The sequence below is a fragment of the Seriola lalandi genome, unplaced genomic scaffold (genome assembly GCF_002814215.2).
Source record: "Seriola lalandi dorsalis isolate HSWRI2012SDOR001 ecotype SW California unplaced genomic scaffold, Sedor1 jcf7180002054797, whole genome shotgun sequence".
Taxonomy (NCBI): domain Eukaryota; kingdom Metazoa; phylum Chordata; class Actinopteri; order Carangiformes; family Carangidae; genus Seriola; species Seriola lalandi.
In genome coordinates, this window is record NW_019525350.1 from 200,904 (window position 1) to 216,501 (window position 15,598).

Below are 15,598 nucleotides of genomic sequence, written 5' to 3' on the forward strand. Positions count from 1 at the left end.
TTGCAGAAATATGAGGAGGAAAATAAGCTGCTCACAAACCACAACATGGGTCACATGACACAAAAAGAGAACTACACATAGACGAGTCACTGCAGAGAGGTTTCTGTCTCTGAGCTTGAAATAGGTTTTTTGCCACTTTCACATGAGCACTACAAAGTCTCAGACACACAGTGGCAATAAAGAGGAGACACATGATATCATGCACGGAGGACGTGGAATCATCCTTTTCCTTTCAAGACATGACAGTCGACATGTGTGGTTCACATTGTTTTTATATAAGAGCAGGCGTTATCGGTACAAAAACAAAAGACAGAATAAAATGTGAGTCAGTTATTGTCATATACTGAAGGTCAGCATCAAGAGTGATTTTGTAACAATAACAACTTTCTGTCTCAAACATGACTTTTTTTTTTGCAGATGACGGTTAGCTACAATGACTCACAGCACAACAGGGATTAATAGTTTGTCATGCAATAGTGCAATATCATAGTACAGCATGGGCAAAACAATAAACGCAGAGGGGAGAGTTTGGAAGCCGGATGATGGAGAATATATGTACAGTGAAGATTTGTCGAGCAGAAGCAAAGCTAACATGTCACTGGGGTCTTCCAGCATATTTAAAACAGCAAAGGAAAATATATACATTTGTGAGTAGATTTTAAAAAGATTTTAAAAAATACACATTGTATGAAGACAAGACTAAGAGTTTCCAGCTCTGTGAGGCTGCTAGCATGACTGGAACAGCTGTGCTTTGAGCTAAATGCTAACAACAGCATGCTAGCATTCAGTAACAATGCTAACATGCTCATGTTTAGCAAGTATGTTAGCAGTGTTCAGCACATTAGCATGCTCACATTTGTTAATAAGAGCTGAACACAATGTGTTGCAGGTCTCAAACCAAAGTACTGACGGTTTTCAGTCTGGACTAAAGTCGTGGACCGACTGACCGACAAACACTGTATGTAAAAAAATAATATTTAAAGCTAACTAATGACTCTTTACCACATTTGGCAAAGGATACAAAACAGGAAAACATATTAAAAGTTGACTATGTACATATTTAATGATTTTTGTTCAGTTTTCAGCCTCATATCTGACACAAAAATTCAGCCCTTTCTTTTTTAGACACAGACTTTTCTGTTGGTGGATAAAGACCGTTGACGGCAGCAGGTGGTGAGCAGAATCAGTAGAGCAACGTTTAGGCCCAGTTCCAACGTCCAGCTTTAAAGACTCACAGACTTTGATGCACGAAGACTCAGGGCTATTGCATTATATAATCTGTGTTAAGTGTTGAGGGGTTCTTCTGGTTGACTCTCTGAACCTTTTTATGCTCATTAACGATAAGTTTTGCAACCACAGTGCATGACACTGAGACAGCGATGAGTGGGATTGTAGAAGCACGAAAACAGAAACAAAACATGGGTTTGGTGCGAATGAACTTTCCAGGAAGTGTAAACACACTAACCAACACGACCCGTTTGTCTTGTTACGGTGCAACACTGACCTCCTAATATGTTGATTTGGTCTAAAAGTACTATTTTTGCTTTACTATTTGATTCAGTTAATTTAAATATGGAGTATGACCAACACTTAACACAGAGCTCGTTCCTCATGTGGGTCCTTGGAGAGTTTGAACCCCTGCTGCATTCACACAGATGATTTGAGTTTAAAGCCTGTGATGGTTCGGTGAGTCGGTCGTGGGCTGGACATTTGAACTGGGCTTTAAATTCAAGCCAAGGGGACGACTGTGGCACATTTGTGGAATGAGCCTCAGCGAAGGCGACAGCCGATCAACAGTCAGACCAATTTTGGTTGTGTTGGGAAAACAATGAGTTCACTCAGAGCTCCGGATTGAGTCATGACTCATCAGAACTCAGACTTGGCACTCATAGAAATCTCATGTGTTCCCTTTAGCTCTCCACTCGTGGCTCCTGACATTCCCGCCTTATCCCTGCAAAACATTTGCATTAGAGTCCCGCGGAACTTCTTGGCCCCAAACACGTAGACGAGCGGGTCCATCGCACCGTTCAGACACGTGAGGGAGGAGGTGAGGCGGTTGGCCAAGCTCAGGCCTCTGCGTGTCTGGCAGGACACGTCGGGGTGGCTGTACCCGAGGATGAAGGTGGCCCTGCTCACGTGATAAGGCAGGAAACAGACCACGTAGATGAGAATCACCAGACTGATGGTCCGCAGGGCCCGAAGCTTCACGGCCGGCTCTAGCCTGGAGCCCCGATGCAGGCTGTGGATGATGAGCAGGTAGCAGGACAGGATGGCGAGGAACGGCGGGGTGAAGGCCACAGCCAGTGAGATCAAGGCGTTACGTGAGGCCTTCTCTCTGTAGAGCTGCAGACACACTGTCACACCGTCCACCTCTGCAGTCTGGTGGGCGACTAGCAACGGCGCCATGGAGACGGTGACCAGGGCCCAGAGAGAGAAGCTGATGATGTGAGCGTACCGAGCGCGGCGGACCTTCAGCGACCTCACAGCATGAACCACGGCCAGGTAGCGGTCGGCCGCCACACAGGCCAGGAAGTACAGGCTCGCGTACATGTTGACGTAAAACAGAAAGCCAACCACTCTGCAGGGAACCTCGCCAAAGGGCCAGTGGCCGCCGGTGAGGTGGTAGGTGGCTCTCAGTGGGAGGATGACCACGTACGACAAGTCCGCCACAGCCAGGTGTATCAAGAAGACGTTAGCTGGAGAAGAAGTGCCGCGCTGATGACAGAAGATCCAGAGAGCCAAGCTGTTACCGTTCAGCGCCAGGAAGAAAACCAGGATGTAGAAGCATCCGAACAAAGTGTTCTCGGCGGTCGACGTCACCGCCGCGCAGGGCTCTGATGAGTGATTGGACAACAGGGACGGCAGCTCCACTGTAGCAGACTCCATTTTGTGGCTGAGGAGACAGAAGAAGAATTAGTTGGAGAATGAATTAAATAAACTAAAAGCAATTCTCAGGTATCACAAGAACTTTTTCCAAACAAGTGCTTTTGATCTCTGAAATAGTTCAATGTTAGTGTTCTGACAGAACACACACACACACACACACACACACACACACACACACTTAAGCAGGGGAGAGTGTTTGTCACAGTGCCAGCCTCACTAGGTAACAATAGATGTCAGTGTCCCTGGCTAATGTGAACATGCCCTTTAAGTGGATAATTACCTAATTCTAACCACAACAAGAATTGGACTTCCTCTCCACACTCTTAAATCCAGGAAGTTGAACTCATTATCGCTTCACTCGTCTCTGTTACACGTTATCTGACCGTGCAGTCTGATTCGTCAGCAAGAACTCTTTAATCAACGCTGAGTGGTAAAGTCTCAGGAGCAGATAAGAAAACTTTTTTTTTTTTTTTTTACGTGAAACTTGAAGCAATTCGAGGTTTAACACGGGAACGTCTGTGCAAGAGAATAATGTGAGGCAATGTGAGAGGCCGTTCCCTTGTGTCACATCTGGCCCCGGTGAGTCATAGATGCTCCAAGCAGCTTTGTATCCTCAGTTTTTTTTTATTTATTACAAAATGTTCAATTTGTGCAATTTCCAATCTCTGGCGCCTCTGGTATGTCGCCTTTTATGGGTAGTTATGTGCCAGTCGGTTGGATTTTGTTACTGTTGTTACAGAACCGGGCTGTAACTCTGCGATAAGCTCTGTGAACCGGCTCCAGCCTGTAGCTCTGTATTGAACGGCCGGACATGAGGGTGGCATCTATCTTCTGAACTGAGAGAGTCAGACTTTTACTTCATGAGTTATAGGTGAACACGCAAGAAAAAAAAATAAAAGTGGGCACGCTCTGATAAAAAAACATTTTTACAACCTCTATCCAAAATTTCTGGAGACATCAAGAGATGTCAAGAACTAACATTCTTGATTGCTCTTCACATTGTTTCTCTTTTCCAACTATTTCGACACACCTCAAGAAATGACCTCCCACTCATCCGTCTCTCTCCAAGCCTCTGACTGTCCACTCCTCTCATTCTGTTTGTATTGCAATCTTTTTTTTCCTGCTTGAGCTGAACATCTACACAAACATCAGTGGGGTGTGAACAGCGGGGCCTCGAATGACCGGGTCTCAGAAGAAGCCTCTCTCAAATGTTTGGTATTTGTTGCGGCTCCAAGGACAATATGGAAACATGTGTAATGGGGATGAACTTCCCGCAGATGTTTCTATAGCTGAGGGGAGGGTCCCAAATACACGCCGCTGATAACACACCAAACAGTGAAATGTAACTAATGATGCTGAACCGTTTACAGGGCTCCGCAACCAAAGGGAACGAGACTGTGTCTGTTTATCTGCCTGGGTTTAATCTCCGTTTCACCGGCTCGCTCTCCAGACTTTTGGTCCAGTAGGAACCAGCCAGATGTAGCAGCGTGGCTCTTTTCACTGAGTGTGTGTACTGTGAATCCTGTGAGACCCACAACAGAGGGCATTTCCCAGACAAGGCTCAGACCCCCCCCCCCGCAAAAAAAAAAACAAAAAGAAAAAGAAAAGGGCTGCAGTGCCAGCAGGGATAACACACCAGGAGCAGCACAAATACAAGATCCCAGAGGGATAATCCTGAAGAGAGGGAGAACCCTGACATATGCCTTCGTCACAATGATCTGGGTAAGCAGATCTGTGCGAGCGTTCACATGTGAAGGGTGAAGAGGAGAGCTGAGCATCCTGGTGCTTTTCAGAGATTAAACCTGGTCACAGTAAAAAAAAAAAGTCCACCTGATGTTCATGCTTCGGATCTAAATTACCAAATAAATCTGTCAAAATCCTGAGCTAAAAAGTAAATGAATACTCACCACTACTGGACAGTGAACTTGGGAGTTCTGCTGTCACACATACATTGTTCTCAGTGCCACTTGAACACAGTGTAAACAGTGAACAGCAGAAGTTAGTAAAGTTTAAAAATGAATTTAAAAAATCTGCTGTTTTTATCAAAGTCAAAGTCTCAGGACGGATTCAGACTCACCCCAGCTCCGGGGATCTTCAGCCGGCAGAAGAAAAAGGTTGTTTCCTTTAAGGAGCAACAATCAGCAGCAGCAGCAGCAGCGGCACAGACTTGCACAGCAGTTGTATGTAGATCAGACTGAAGACTGGGAGTTAGTCCGCTGAGCCGTGGAAGAACTGAAGCCCTGCCGCAAAGAATGCTCTCCTATAACCCCCCCCCCCCGTCCCTCTCCCTCTCCCTCAATATGCTTTCAGGGAATAAGACTGTAGCTCTTTTTGTGTCTCAACAAATTTGATAACAGAAAGGGAGTCCTGATGGGAGCTTCTCGTTTGAACCTTGACCCCACCCTTTCTTTCTCCATACCCTCTCCTCAGAGAGCCACTTGTGCGCTCCACAATAGCCTGAGTCAGAATAAGCAGCACATTTTAGTGGCGGGGAGAAGAATGGCATGCCTCAGTCGCAATGAGTCGTCGGGTATGACTCCATGGAAACCGGGCCTAGCGGTGCACCCACCGCCTTTAACCGTGAACAACCCCCCACCCCCCCACCACCACGCCGCTGATAGATAGAAGATGGACTGTGTTGTCAATTGAGAAGTTTATGACTTAAGTCTCAGAGATGATCTTTTGTAGATGGTCTGTTGAGTTGTAAAGAGGGCCCCATGCACTATAGGAGAGCAAGTTAAAAACAAGAGAGGGGAGAAAGGGAGGGAGAGAGGGGGGGGCGCCTGGAGGAAACAGAGGCCCTTGTTGGTCTCTTGCCTCCTGGGGGCATCCTGAATTGGAATGCCCAAAATAATCAGTCGCATAGCCATCAGACAGATGTGGAGGAGACCCGCAGGCTGAGGGGAGGGGGGGATAATATTTCTTTCATGCAGGTGATTTCACAGCTGTGTGTCAGATACATGGAGCTTTCTCTTCTCTCTATCATCGATATGCAAATGGTATTCTGTGGGATTGAATGAAGCCACTATCTGCGCGGGACTGTGGAGAGGCTTCGACACCACGACCCTGTTAATCTACTGCCAGCGGCTCAGCCCCCCCGCCCCGACTTTTGTTCGGCTGCTCAAGCTCTGTCTGTTGTGCGTCTCATAACCCTGAAGCGAAAACATTGCCTTGTGCGAGTGCTTGCCATCATAAATATATCATTCTTCTTTCTGCTGCAAAGGTTCAATCAAAAGCACCGAGCGTCTCTGCCAGCTGCTGAAACGCTGATGGAAAATAAGATGCTCACAACATTCGAGGGCAGCTCATCAACTGGGAGAATCTTTTATTTGAAAAACAACAATAAATGTCTCATTGAATATTTTCATATGCAAATGCAAAAACATTTGAAGCACTTAGGATTAAGGCTTATTTTAAAGGCACCCTGAGGAGTTTTACCGCCACTATTCGCACTGTGGAGCAAATGTTTTAACTGGCGAGTCCAAGTTTTGTTTGTGCCGTGAACGTGCAGCAGGATTAAACCATCTGCAAACCACGAGGCCACACAATTCACAACCTGGCCCTCGGGTTTCACGCTCAGACTGCCGGCAAGCGAACACGAGTGTAGACACATCAGGATTCAACAACAACACAAAATTGCGTTTCAGCTGTTGAACCATGAGAATTGAAACCAAGCGACACACAGTCCTTTTTCAGTGAGAATATAAACAGAACTTTTTAAAGGCAGGCACATTAATTTGGAGAGGAAATAATTTGTAAACAAAATTTACAAATGTATAAAGTGGTTTGTGAATAAGTTATGTTTATTCTTTTTACCCAAAAAACAAATACCTCCAAATTAGAAAGATGTAAAACTTTGCTTCGTGTGCACATAAACACCTAAAACATATGAAAGTGTTCAGATTTGGATGATAAACTTTACAATTTCTATATGAATGAGTTGAAAAAGAAACAGACATTGGAGTTTTCGACCTGCACCTAAATGCAACACGGCAACATTTCAAAGCCATATTTTATTAGATTACCAGAATTTAAAGTTGGAAAAATACACAGAGAATACAATTAGTTTTTTTACCTTTATTCAACTAATTTTTATATATAATATTATTATATTTGTTTCTGGACAGGAGATAGAAGAAGCTTAATTGTTTTCTAATTCATCCGTCTTCGACAACACCTCTTCCCTTCAGATTACGTTACTTGTACACATGCTACAGAAATAGTTTTAAATAAAAATGTGTTTGTTTCACATAATAAATCAACGTCTTTTCCTCCTCACGCAGCACAAATAAAGCTGATTGCACTATTTGCGCTCTGCCTCTTTACGTATGAACCAAATATGGAGTGTGGCGGTTTAACATCTGCAGTTACGGGGTTTTGGCGTCACACTCATTGGCTCAAATATTGAAGCGCTGGTTCCTGGTTTGCCCCGCCCTCCTCTCTCTGAGGTACATGTTGACGTAGGAGGTTATAAGATCGTCCATCTTGTAACCCTTTTAAAAAAAAGAAGACGCAGACGTGAAGAGAAACGGAAATGAAAAGGACAAAACTTTAACTTATAAGAGAGTTGGCCTCGTGTCTAATGATCTTACCAGCGAGGTCTCGCACAGGAACTTGCTTCCTTTGACCAAACTGCCGATAGTCATGTGGAAGTAGGTGCTTCCACTGCACCAGTTAGCGATGCGGTTGAATGGGTGATTTGCCAAAACATCCTTTACAAGAGAAAAGAAAGTTAACATGGGGGGGGGGGTAAGAACAGGATGTTGACTCTTAAGGATTATTTTTGATAGATTTTTCTCTAACCTTGGTTTTAGGGTGGATGATTGTGAGTCCTTGCTTGCTGATGGCGATTCGCACGATATCTGGGAAATTTGGTTCTGATGTTTGCTGAGAAGAGAGTTGAGAAAAACAAATGAGAAAAACAGTTTTCTTCACAGTGACTCTCTGTAAGATGTGCAGTTAGCGCAGCGCGGTGACGGAGCCCGTGACAGGCCGCTGAAGCATCACATAAATAAACCACCCACCCAGCCAATCAACCGAGCGGACGGCAGATAACAAGATAAAGCGTCATGTGTGCCGCTTTCACTGACGCCCTTACCTTCACCTCGAAGAACGCACAGCCGAAGGTCGGCCAGCGACACACCGCCTTCAGAAATGCCACCTTGGCTTCGTCGACAGTCATCCCGGCTTGTTTGTTATAATAACCAGCGATGCTCTGAAAATTAAAAGAAGGAAAATATCACAGAACGATGCAACGCTCCGGTTTTATAAAAAAAGGGGGTTTTGCACTGCGTTTTATGAGGTTAATGATTTTCGAACACCCCCAAAGCCTTCAGGCAAAAAGACCTCGAGCTGAGACAGAGATCACAGCAGCGACATAATGGTCAGATTGTTCGTATGAGCGGTTTAAAAGACAAGTCTGGTGATATTCTCTATTTCTCTTATTGTTAACAATTCTGTGAAAACATCAAAACGTCAGCCTCTCTCCTCAAAGGGCCTGCACTCATCAGTAATAATAACTTTATTCATGTAGTGCTTTACAAGAAAAAGTTAAACTAGATTAAAGAGCGAGCAGCAAAAAAAAAGTGTAGGGGTGTAGACGTGGGGCTGAGAGCCACGGACAAGACGAGGACGTCTCAGACTCCTGCACTGTTGACCCTCAGCTCTCCACAGGGTCTGCTGACTACAAGACTCTGAGATTTAGAGCCGGTAACCAGCAGATCAGGGATTAAAGAGATGAAATCCATGAAGAGAAAAGCCCGTCATACCTTCTTCCACTCGTTCTCAGACGTGGCCTTCAGTTGGTCGGCCGGCACAAGCTCCCTCAGCATCTTGGGAATCATGACCAGCTGGGTCTTGTCATTGCTGACCTTTATCCTGAAGAGCAACGCCGCGATGTTGACCATCTCGTCTCTGGTGCTGACATGGTAGCCTCTCAGGTATTTAGGCAGCTCCTGGAAGAGAGAAGGGATGTTTTCTTACTCGGGCGAGCCACCCAGATATAAGTCCTGCCGAAATATAAGGAGGAGTAGAATTAGTTTTCTTAGACTTCCTTCAGGCACACTAGCTCTTAATAGATAGCAAGCATTTTGTAAACAACAACAACAACAACAACGCAAGAGACCAAACCACAATCGAGCCTGTTCCCAACTCCAGCCGGTGGTCGGTGAAGCTGCTGACTCAGGTGATGGGAGCCGAGGGAGAGGCAGGTGCAGCCGGTCCCAGTGTGGGAAGAGCAATATGTCACCAGCACAAGTGTATTTCAGATCAGATGTTTCGTGTTTTATTTCAGATTTGGGCCCAAGTTTAAAGTTTCCTACTTGTTCATTCGTCAAAGTTGTTGAATAGGAGGAAAAATATAATAAAAGTTTACAGTCTGTTCTATAGGTCATGGCTGTGTGGTACTGATGCTATCTGCTCTGCATGTCAGGGGCCACATTATGTTCATGGAGAGATTTGTCTTTCACATCATGTGGAAAAAACTGATCAGCCTGGAAAATGTGATGGTGCCTGAGCTACAAACATTCAAATGAATGTACCTGAGGGAAATGGAAGATAAGATCGGCTTCTGTGTCTCGGCCAGGGATCACATTGAACCACAACTTCCTCATGAAGAACACAAGGTAGGATATGTTGACTGGCCCACCTGCACCACACACACACACACACACACACACACACACACACACACACACACACACACACACAGAGGTTTTTCACAGGTAAATACAGAGAACAATCACGTGTCTGACTGTCTCTTTAATCACGTGATGTTTTGTTTTACCGTCTTTAATCCTCTTGGATTTCTTGGACCAGTCAGTGATTTGTCTCAGACTGTCAAAGAAGTAATCTGCGTCGTTCAAACTGAGGACCTGAAAGAAACAGCAAATACAGAAGTTGAGCTGGACAGTCGCATGAGAGAGAGAGAGAGAGAGAGAGAGAGAGAGAGAGAGAGAGAGAGAGAGCTAACAGTGTGACGTGTGAGGTTGAGAAAAAGTGACCTTGTCGTGTGTTTTGACAAAAATATTGAAGCCGTCCGCCGAGGCCAGGCCGAGCTTGTTGCTGATGTTCTGGATGAGATCCCTGATCCTGGTGCTGGTGGAAACCTCGAATATCTGCGATGAGACAAAAGGGATGAGAGTCAAGTGAAGACGTCACATGTAAAATTAAAAAAAATAGCCTCTTAAAATGTTGTGTTTCTACATTCCTATGTGCAGGCTCGTACCTCCCCTGTGTCGTTGGGGAAGTGGATTTTGTGGAAGATCTGGATGCTGTTCTGTTGGATGGCGTCTAGCTCCACCTGGTGTGGCGGCAGCTTCCTGGGCTCCATCCTGCACAGTGACAGACATTGTGTGACTCACGCAGTCTTGCTTCACTTTTTCATTTTGACAGTTAGTCGCAGGTCCGCTGCAGAGCAGGAGCTTCATCACAGAATGAAACACCGCGGATCAGACATAAGCCGTCATAACGTCGGTTGTACTGAATGTAAATCGTATGTATTTATAGAGGGAGGCCATGCAAATGCAGATGTTAAGTGCGGTCAACTCACTGTGAAGGTGATGGAACACATTTGTATGGAACTCTGTTGACGGTGTGAGAACTGCTGCTTTAAACTGCTCAACTCGCCCTCACAGAACATAGATCAAGTCCAAACACTGCAGCTCAGGTCTAATGGTTCAGCCTTTATGAAGCATAAGAAGAACCTGAGGCACAACGGCCTGACATTTCCTTTTCTCACCACACCGGTCATGGTGTCATGTCGTGTCGTGGTGGCTGCTAACGCTGCTCGTAGTGTTGCAACTGCCTTGTGCATTTTGTACAGCTGCTCTATAAATTATGTTGCTGCTGTTTGCACACACCCACTAATTGTTATTATGAAATAAGGGAGGAGCAGAAGCTCTCACCACACACTTTTCATCTCAAACACACACTTCTTCTTGAAACACATGGAAACACAGCTCTGCGTTTGCCCCCGCGGTGGCGATGGTGTTGATCTAACCTCAGAGAGCTCTGCAGCCGCTGCAGGCAGTCGTGGGCCAGCGGCTCTCTGCGGCGGGACTCCAGAAAGCGCTGAGCGTGTCTCAGAAGAGACTGGCTGGGGGGAAAGAGGCCGCAGCAGAGCCACAGCAGCTGCCAGCCCTGCTCCATGCTGAACCTGCAGGACGGACAAAGACACCGATAAGCTTGTGATGAAACGGAGTCCTGGTTTGTGCTTTGATCCACTCTCTTGCACCGAAACCTGGGAGGGTGGTTCCATTTCACTTCCACTTCTGGAAAGAAAATGTCAGATTTGTTTTTTCTTTTTTTTTTGTTTTAACAGTTTGCGCTTCCTACTGTCTACATAAAGAAAAACACACAACGGAACAACAGTTCTAGCTGCTTAAATTCACAGATCCTGTTTGGATTTAGTTTGGTAAAGCTGACAATGACATAAAACAGAGAGAAGCTGGAAACACAGAACATTTTAAAGTTAAAAAAAAGACCAAAACTCTCGATTTGAATTGAAAATCAATCAATAAACTTATTGTTGCATCACTTTATAATCTACAGTAACAGAATGGGACTAAACCCCACGGCCACTGCCTCATTATCATACGGACATGTCATAAATACAAATGTTACTGAAGCTGAGTGAAAGCAGTTTTTGAATGTACAGTAAATTCACACATTTTCTATTGTACAAATCTTCAGTCTTGAGTCCATAAAGATCTATAAAGCCGAGAGCCTGACACGGTGACACGTACCGGTTGTTGTTGCTGCTCATCTGCTTTATTATCTGACAATAGATCTCGTCCCTAAGCGCCTCATTCTGCGTGGCGGGGCCGAAGATCTGGTCGGTGAGCTCCAGGGGACTCTGCATCTGCTTGGTGGGGTAATCTCCCATATATTTCAGGATGGGTACACAGCAGTCAAGGAGGAACAAACAAACATCCTGGTCTCATAAAGTTTGGAAATAAGAAAAGCTATGGCTGCTGCTTGCTACACTACGGGAGCAGAGGAAGTTTAGTTTGGTTAGCTTGGTGGGTTACGCTGTAAGCTTCCAGAGCTAGCTTAGCATACTGCATGGGGCTGTGTCGAGGGCATGAGTGCAGGCGAACGGGGCGGTGGTTTCTAGGATACTGGAGCACACAGTGAAGCCTTCTCTGTGCTGCGGGCCACCTGATGATCCTGCACACACTCGTCATATAGAAACCATTTGTTTTTGTTTTGGAAAGACAGGTCATGTCACTGATACCAGAGGGGTTGTAATAAAAACAGGTGACAGCTGCACAGCTGAGCAGGTCATGGCATTCAGTGTAGATTCTCTGTAAGGCCTGATTAAGCAGCTGAGTATCTGCTCTTTGCTTGAGTCACCTGTCAGGCGGCTCAGTAGATTTATAACAACACAGCCTGATACTCACTGCAGCGTAAAAACATCATTTAATGTTGTTGAAGGTCCCATATTTTACAAGTGTTGATCCATAGGAAGATATATTTGTGGTTTTAAGAACCAAAAACCATCTCCTCTCTCAGGCTTCTCTCTGGAGCTCTAGTAACAACAGGTCGGTGAGCCAATCAGAAGAGAGGAGGCTCTGAGCCTCTCTTCTAATTGGCTGACTGTTTCCTTGAATGATAGAATAAGAATAAAGCAGATTTCAGGTTAAAACACTCAGAGAAACCAAATCCTGCAAGGTCTGGCTGGTGGGTCCAGGTGGGCGGGGCTTGGTGACTGCTTTGTAGTGACATCACAAAGTTACAGGAAGTCCTGACGGCTGGTTTTAAGGCTCAGTTTCTGAATACAGGCTGTGTGCATTTCTCTGTGGACTGAAGCTTTGATACATTCACAGTGTAAATATAGAAACTAGACCTGATCTATAATCAATCAACACATGGAAATCTCACTTTATATTATATGTGACCTTTAAATGAGGAAGGGACGCTCATCCACATTCTGTCAACATCATGTTTGTTGTTATTTACTGCAGCTGGTGGAAAACTAAACCCTGTAAATAGATAAATAGATAAATCAATGGTTTTAACTGCACTGATCGGTATAATGCAGGTATATATAGGATATCAGTGAAAGCCAGACATGCTTTGTGGCTCAGCTCGGGGTTGCCCACCAGTTTCTTGAGGAGGGGCTGTCTGATTGGCTCTCTGGAGTTTGCCCACAGCCTCTCAGGAGCAGCATTCCTGGAAATCACCTGACGGTTAACGTCCTTAGTGGGCTGCCTGCAGGATGAAGGACACAAGAAGCAGATGCTTGAAGTCAGCGTTGTTGTTCAGTTCATTTTCCTGCAGACATGTAGTAAATCAGCGCGTTTTCCAGATACCTGAAGTACTCCAGGGAGAATTCCTTCAACGTGGCAGGAGCCTGTCTCTCCACTGTCCCCGTTTCTTTCTGGTTTGCCTGTATGATGGTCTTCCTCTGGTTAGGAGGCAGGCTGAGGAGGCTCTGAAAATAAAAGAGAACATGTAATACTCCACAGAACCGGGACACAGTCGCTCACACGAGAAAAGACGTTGTCACTGGCGCCTGCGTACCATGACCTCGTAGGTGGGTTTGCTGAGCGTTGGTAGGATCAAGATGGAGTCAGTGGGGATGGCTCCTGTTTGTTTTGTGCCCTCAATCTGGCCCTTTATCCAGCCACCCTGCTGAGAAAACTCATCGTCTTTGATGATTAGAATGAGCTCTCCTTTCTTGAAGCTGAGGAACGTGGGGTCATCTGCAGGGGAACAGAGGAAATCGGCCAGTTAGCAAATCAGCAAAAGTTATCAGCGAGAAGGGATAACGCAAGAAACACTCTCTGACCTTGTCTGTCGACCTCCTTCAGGGCCACGGCGTACTCGGATCGCTCCGTCAGTCCACTGAGGAACATGGTGACCAGCTCGGCCATGTCGTCAGCTGCAGATCCGCTCAGAGTGAAGTCTCCTTTCAGCGTCAGCAGACACACCGTCTGGCCCGACGCTTTTCCCTCCCTGGGCGGGCGTCGCAGCCGAGTCAGAAACACAGTATTAAATCATGTAACTGATGATATGTACTAGGGCTGAACAAGTAATCGAGATATTATCGAAATCGCAGTATGACAAACTGCGATATCCAAATTGCAGGAGCTGCAAGTTTTTGACAAAAGGTGAAATGTGGTGCTACAGAGCCGCCCGGCTGAACTTAAAAGAACTTAAAAGTTTGAGCAGCCTGCAGTTTGTAAAACTCAGAACTTCATTAGGTCTTACTCGACTGGTTAGGACCTGCGATAATTATCATTATCATTATGACACTCAGCAGCCACGGGCTCCTCTTAGCGACCGAGTGAGGATCTGAACATGAAGCTGACTGATAATCAAAGATATCAAGAGTGATGCCAGCTTGAATTTCCCGCCGTGTGAAATGTCATTAAGGAATGGGAACACCACACAAAACAACGCCCCGTGTGACTGCAAAGAAGCAGCGGGAAGCTTGCCAACTGTTTAGCATGGAGGTGGAAATATTCTGCTTTTGGGGGGTTGTGTAGCAACCGGAGGACACAGGAAACCCTGTACAGACGGAGGGAAGAACCGGTTCCACTAAATATCAGGACTTTCTGAATGCATCAAGAAACATGAGCTGAAGATTTAGGAAAGGCCCTCACTGTCCCCATGTTTCCAACATCTCCATCATCACCTAAAAATATCTCTGAATCTCAGAACTTGTACCGAAACTTCCTGAGAAGCTGCGAGGGGAAAGGCTCATCTTTAATGTCTGTGTGCTGCATTTACTTAATTTCCCTTTTAAAAAGCAACACATTGTGTTATTTGCATTTGCATGCAGCTGTATAAGGTGCTCCCTGCTCCGACGCTGCACCTGGACCAATAATTAACTGTCTCTACCTCACAGTGTTGACTCCTGTCACTTCGGGGAAGGAGAGCTCCAGCAGCCTCTTCTCTCTTTCATCCAGGAAGGTGATACCAGTCCAGTTTATGGCCACAATGAACTTGCTCTTTGGCAGCGGAGGACCTGGATACGTCCATAGGAAAAAAACAAGCCAGATAAATCATGAGTCATGGGAGATATGATTAGTATATTCCTGTCCAGCGATAATGTGTACCGTAGAAGAGGCTGTATCATCACTTTAGGGCTGCAGCTAAACATCATCCTCACCATCAGTTCATCAGTTGTTCTGTTGATTAATTGATTAGTCTATAAAACGAATCAGGAAATAGTGACATGTGCTCGTTACAAGCTGCCGGAGACCAAAGAGACGTCTCTAACCAACGATCCAAAACTCAAACACGCACAATTTACGAGAGAAGAAGTTTCTCTTATTATTGATACAAAATTGTTGATTTGTTTTTGTACCATTTCTAAATAAAGCATAAAGACGTATTAGTTGTTCAACAGGAGACTCCTGTAATAACTTTTGTAATTAAATTTGAGCTGTGAGGAGAAGTCCTCAGAGCTCGTCCTTACTGGACACCTCAGATGCATATGTATGTATGTACGTATGTATGTATGTACGTACGTATGTATGTATGTATGTATGTATGTATGTATGTATGTATGTATTTACTTTTGCAAACAGAGAAGGAGGGAATGTTGTTCCTAACCCACTTCTTCCCTGCTAATCAACTGCTTTGCTGGAGTCTTAACCCCGGCGGTACGGCGTCTCTATAAATAGCCTCGTATTTTCCAGTCTGACATAGATACAAAAAGCAGCAACAGCTAATTGCTCAAAGGAGGTTCGCTGCCGATCAT

The 15,598-nt window shown here is 45.3% G+C and overlaps 2 protein-coding genes across 2 annotated transcripts in view; both read right to left on the reverse strand.

Annotated features, from left to right (window-relative positions):
- Positions 1 to 254: 254 nt before the first annotated feature.
- gpr17 (G protein-coupled receptor 17) lies at positions 255 to 5,156 on the reverse strand. Its single transcript, XM_023425946.2, has 2 exons — positions 4,964 to 5,156; positions 255 to 2,893 (listed from the first exon to the last, which is right to left on the reverse strand). Exon 2 carries the CDS (start codon positions 2,884 to 2,886, stop codon positions 1,867 to 1,869), a length of 1,020 nt encoding a protein of 339 aa, XP_023281714.1. The 5' UTR covers positions 2,887 to 2,893; positions 4,964 to 5,156; the 3' UTR covers positions 255 to 1,866.
- A 1,040-nt stretch (positions 5,157 to 6,196) lies between these two features.
- The window catches only part of myo7ba (myosin VIIBa), a 21,078-nt gene continuing 11,676 nt past the window's right edge, over positions 6,197 to 15,598 (reverse strand). Inside the window, exons 33-48 of the mRNA XM_023425966.2 lie at positions 14,734 to 14,860; positions 13,679 to 13,845; positions 13,411 to 13,592; positions 13,200 to 13,321; positions 12,944 to 13,098; positions 11,631 to 11,784; positions 10,886 to 11,041; positions 10,112 to 10,217; positions 9,888 to 10,001; positions 9,671 to 9,758; positions 9,426 to 9,532; positions 8,655 to 8,840; positions 7,985 to 8,101; positions 7,690 to 7,773; positions 7,479 to 7,598; positions 6,197 to 7,379 (exon numbers count right to left, since the gene is read on the reverse strand). Of these exons, the coding sequence (XP_023281734.1) occupies positions 7,284 to 7,379; positions 7,479 to 7,598; positions 7,690 to 7,773; positions 7,985 to 8,101; positions 8,655 to 8,840; positions 9,426 to 9,532; positions 9,671 to 9,758; positions 9,888 to 10,001; positions 10,112 to 10,217; positions 10,886 to 11,041; positions 11,631 to 11,784; positions 12,944 to 13,098; positions 13,200 to 13,321; positions 13,411 to 13,592; positions 13,679 to 13,845; positions 14,734 to 14,860 (2,081 nt within the window). The 3' untranslated portion in view covers positions 6,197 to 7,283. The remainder of the gene's footprint in view (positions 7,380 to 7,478; positions 7,599 to 7,689; positions 7,774 to 7,984; positions 8,102 to 8,654; positions 8,841 to 9,425; positions 9,533 to 9,670; positions 9,759 to 9,887; positions 10,002 to 10,111; positions 10,218 to 10,885; positions 11,042 to 11,630; positions 11,785 to 12,943; positions 13,099 to 13,199; positions 13,322 to 13,410; positions 13,593 to 13,678; positions 13,846 to 14,733; positions 14,861 to 15,598) is intronic.

Excerpts from the sequence above, each read along its gene's own strand:
- gpr17 (XM_023425946.2), bottom strand. The coding sequence starts at position 2,886 with ATGGAGTCTGCTACAGTGGAGCTGCCGTCCCTGTTGTCCAATCACTCA.